This window comes from Aplysia californica, unplaced genomic scaffold, assembly GCF_000002075.1.
Source record: "Aplysia californica isolate F4 #8 unplaced genomic scaffold, AplCal3.0 scaffold00297, whole genome shotgun sequence".
Taxonomy (NCBI): Eukaryota; Metazoa; Mollusca; class Gastropoda; order Aplysiida; family Aplysiidae; genus Aplysia; species Aplysia californica.
Window position 1 is genome coordinate 306234 of NW_004797567.1, and position 4403 is coordinate 310636.

The 4403-nt window shown below is 39.7% G+C and overlaps 1 protein-coding gene across 1 annotated transcript in view; it reads right to left on the reverse strand.

The window, feature by feature from the left end:
• LOC101858870 (cystathionine gamma-lyase) overlaps window positions 1-4403 on the reverse strand; it is a gene marked incomplete in the record, with an annotated part of 15951 nt that overhangs the window by 5552 nt on the left and 5996 nt on the right. The window contains 2 exon segments of the mRNA XM_013084485.2: window positions 1255-1407; window positions 3059-3136. Of these exon segments, the coding sequence (XP_012939939.1) occupies window positions 1255-1407; window positions 3059-3136 (231 nt within the window).

The following is a 4403-nucleotide window of genomic DNA, read 5'->3' on the forward strand; positions in this document are numbered from 1 at the left end:
TAATAATAATATAGCTTATAAAGCGGATAGAGCTTGAGGTTTAAGTGGGAATATGCGCTATACAAATGTTATACATCTTTTTTACTATTATTTTTGGCTAGTTTAACCTACATCAAGGTGCAGTTCGTCTGCAATACCAAAAGAGTCGCATTATTCAGTACAGAGGAGTTTCAGGGAACAGGGCTTGAACCTAACAGACCTTTGATACCACCTATTTGGGGTTTTTTAAACCCTAGTTGGACGCCCTGAATTCATTTTCTACCCCCGGGGTTGTATTCTTCACATTTTAGAATACTTCTAGTACGAAGATCTCTTTGAAACGTTCAGTATTTCTTAAAAAAATAATCATTTTGACAGACTACTATGCAAAGCGAACGGATCGGATTAACGAGTAAATTTCCTCTTTGGAAAATGGTGGTACCACGTAGTATGGTTAAGCTATCATCTTTCCTATTCTGAAATCAAGATGCCAGTGATAGAAGTTAATGGACAAAAACAAAGATAGAACTGTTATTTGAAGACATTGGTAAAACCAGAAGCATTGCAAATAATGACTTGTGGAAACTGAGGTTTTAGATTATGAACGTCCACTGACGCTGTGAACATTGTTCTGTGGTGAATGGCCACAAAAACTATCATACAAATAATTTATTTTTTTGACGTTTGGGATTCATCTTTTTATTGTTAAAACATTTTACAAAAACAAAATTTAAAGCTTCATTTTTTCCATTCTTTCATAAGTTAAGAAACCCTCTGTGCCATTCATTCAAATGTTAGGACCCTTCCTGTGTCCTTGTCTATATGTGTCACGACGCAATGGAATGGGGCGCTTGTCACTTTGTGGGCATGTGGAATTATTGGTATCATCTTCAAGCGTGTTTATTTGTCTTGCCCTCCAGGAAAAAATATCCATCTATCTTGAATAGAAGTCGAGATATTTGAGATTGAAGGAGGTGGGGGTCGCTTGGTTTCAGAGGAAAAATTGACAAGAAAAATGGCCGCCAAAATCTGGTAACTTCTATAGCTTGAGATTCGTTGAAAACTGAGAATGTACATATTCTAAGCGATTATTCAGCATTTTTTAAAACAATGTTCACGTAGAAATATGTTTTTATGTATATATAAAAGGTGTTTAGACAAAAAAGAAAAATTCGATAGATATTGTCAAACGGGGGGGGGGGGGATGCCTGTTTCTTCGATTTTGTTATTTTGACGAGCGCCTGATTACACCACGATGCCCCACACATAACTCACCTGGATGATTGACTTTGACACAGCCCGGGTGTTGTTCCAGGAACCTGGCGACCTCCAAAGAGTTTTTCTCATGCTCTCTCATACGCACGTGCAGAGTCTTGAGTCCCCGAAGAACCAGGTAGCAGTCGAAAGGGGAGGATGTCACACCAACAGCTACAAAAAGAAAATGTAGGACTTTATTTCTTTTTATATCTGGAAGATATAGCTTTTTGTTTTTTGTAAGTGTTTTACGGCACTTGCAACACAATATTGTTGCATAAGTGTCGAAGATTAGAGGTATTACAAGAGAGTTACAAGCGCAGAAAAACAGACTCCAGCCACCCACCAAGAGAAAGCGTAGCGATTTTTTATGCACACGTCGTGTTTTTCTATTTTATTCATACAGACGTGGGGAACTCTGTGCCACAACTTCGAAAGAGGAAGTTTATTCGTTAATCCGATCCGAAGACTATGCATAACAGTCTGTCAAAATGATTTTTTTTTTAGAAATACTGAAAGTTTCAAAGAGATCTTCGTACCAGAAGTATTCTAAAATGTAAAGAATACAACCCCGGATGTACACAATGACCCCAGGGCGTACAGATAGGGTTAAGTAATTTTGAAGATGATTGGCCTATTCTTTGGTGTACAGTCAGAACACTTGGCTTTAATTACGGAAAACTTGGTTTGTTGGATTCAGAAAATAGTGGACTGATTTGGGCTCAATAACCCCATGCATCCAAGTGCTTACCGGTGTTTGGTATTTGTGGTGCAGCGGTTAGACGCTCAGCTGAAACATGCAGGAGGCCAAAATTCGATGCCCGAAAAGGGAGAAAATTTTTATCGATTATCTCGGTCTCTAAGGTCGATAGTCCGCTTCCTAAGTTATCTAAGTTGTATTAATGATGGCATAAAAACTCCAACCTTTTAAACCCTATCCGAACGTCGCGTTTTATTATCATATCCATACGACGTGGGGGAACTCTGGGCCACCACTTTCCAAAGGAGAAATTTACTCGTTATTCCGATCCCTACACCTTGCATAGCAGTTTGTCACAATGATTTTTTCAGAAATACTAAAGGTTTCAAAGAGATCTTCGTTCTAGAAGTATTTTAAAATGTGAAGACCGGGGGTACTAAATGACCACAGGGCGTACGGATAGGGTTACGAAAGCATACTGAGGAAAACAGGGATAAGGGGGCATATGCTTTTCTTTCCAACAATCTGACCACCCATAGAGAGGTGCAAAAACTTTGTAAGCAATATTAGTAATGTCCTCCAAAATAAATTTCCAAATAAACATACGAACACAAAAAGTCTCACAAAACAACTGCTTTTTCTGCGTGTGTCCGGATGTGCCCGTACATGTGTAACACGGGTTCATTTTGCTTTGGCTTCGAAAATCAAACAAAGTCTATCAGAATCTTTTTTATTTACTTTTTTTACTTTTTTATCCTCTGTTGCCGTTAAGCGTCGAGGGGAGAGGCATCTTTCAATGGTAGGCCAGCTACGCAGCTCTTCCAGTTGTGATATTACGTTTTCTCAGGGTTTTCTTGACACTCTCGATCCTCCTTTTTGCGTGGCCTTCCTCTTCCTTTATAGCCTGAGTGCTTGGTGTTGTAGGCTCTCGAGGCTGGTTGGCCAGGTAACATACGTAACAGGTAGCCAAACCATAATATCATTCTCTGTCTTTCAATGTAATGCAGACAGGACTCAATGTCGATAGCTGCTCTTACTTCTTCACTTCTCTGCCTGTCTCGTCTTGTGATGTTAACGGTTTTGCGGAGACATTTCTTCTTTTATTCACTGGAAAAAGTGACATACCCATCTGAAAAAAGTTCAGCTTTCGGTAGAGTTCCTCGTCGCTTAGAATCAGGGCTCCCATGAGGACGTCACTGTGACCTAAAGAGAAACAAATATGTCACGACGCGGTGGAATCAGGCTCTCGTTAATTTTTGGGCATGTAGAGTTATTGTTATCATCTTAAAGCTTATTTACTTCTCTTTATTTGTTTGAAAAAGGTATCCTTTTATCTTGAATACAAGTCAAGATATTTGCTAAGGAAAGAGGTGGGGTCACCTGGTTTCAGAGGTAAAATTAGGGAGAAATTGGCCTCAAAGATTAGTTATATCCTTAGCTTAAGAGTCCGTGGTAACTGAAAATTTACATTTTTGTGCCTTCAATCAACTTTTTTTCAATCAAATCCACACAGAAATGAGTTCTTTAACGGGCATGAAAGGTGTTGAGCCAAAAACAAAAAAATTCGATAAGAATTCACAAACCTGTGGGGAAAAAAATGCCAGTTTCTTCACTTTGATTATTTTTACGAGAGCCTGATTCCACTACGTTGCATCACAAATACTGTCTACATTGTACATGCATAGAAAATGAGACGTTTGATTGATATCTTGCTCGATCAAGAAACCATTTTGGTCGATTTACTTGACCAAGAATATTGTTCGATTAACCGAAAAATTTGATCGATCAATTGCATGCACGACAATCTAAAAAAACGGATCAGTTTGTAAGTATATTTTTGGTCCCAATTTCATTTAATAGTTGCTAGAAATAATTGTTTTACAATCGATTCCATACATTTTCTCCGAGTTTTAAAAAAAAAATTTGTCGGTGTTGTTTTTGGTAAGTGTTTTACGGCGCTCGTAACTATAGAGTCATAGCAGCGCGCGGGACACGTTAAGCATTAATTTTGGTTTGGTAGGAAATCTTACAGGCTTAAGACATGATGGCGGCAAACTGGACAAGCCATAGCACAATGGTGGTAGCTGTGTACACAAGTAGGGAGCTGGACGGGGGTTGGATGGTGGGAGACTGTCCACGGGAAAACCACTCCCAATCTCAGCCTCCTCCATCTTGCGCCCCCCTTTGGTCCGACTCACCCCCTCCCCACCACAGTGCCCAGTGGTAGGTCCCCTCACTGTCCGCCAACTAGTGCTGGATCCCGGTATCGATTCCGTTCGCTGCTCGCAACTCCCACTTCCGGGAATCAACTCCCAACTCACTTGGGCAACTCAGTTCAACTCAGTGCAATTCAGTGATTCAGCAAAGGTTTTCTACTATGAATATTAATTTTTTAATCTTAATTGTTAAAATGTAATGAGCCCACGGCAGTTTATGATGCCAAAACAAAATACAGCCAGCCTTTCTATGA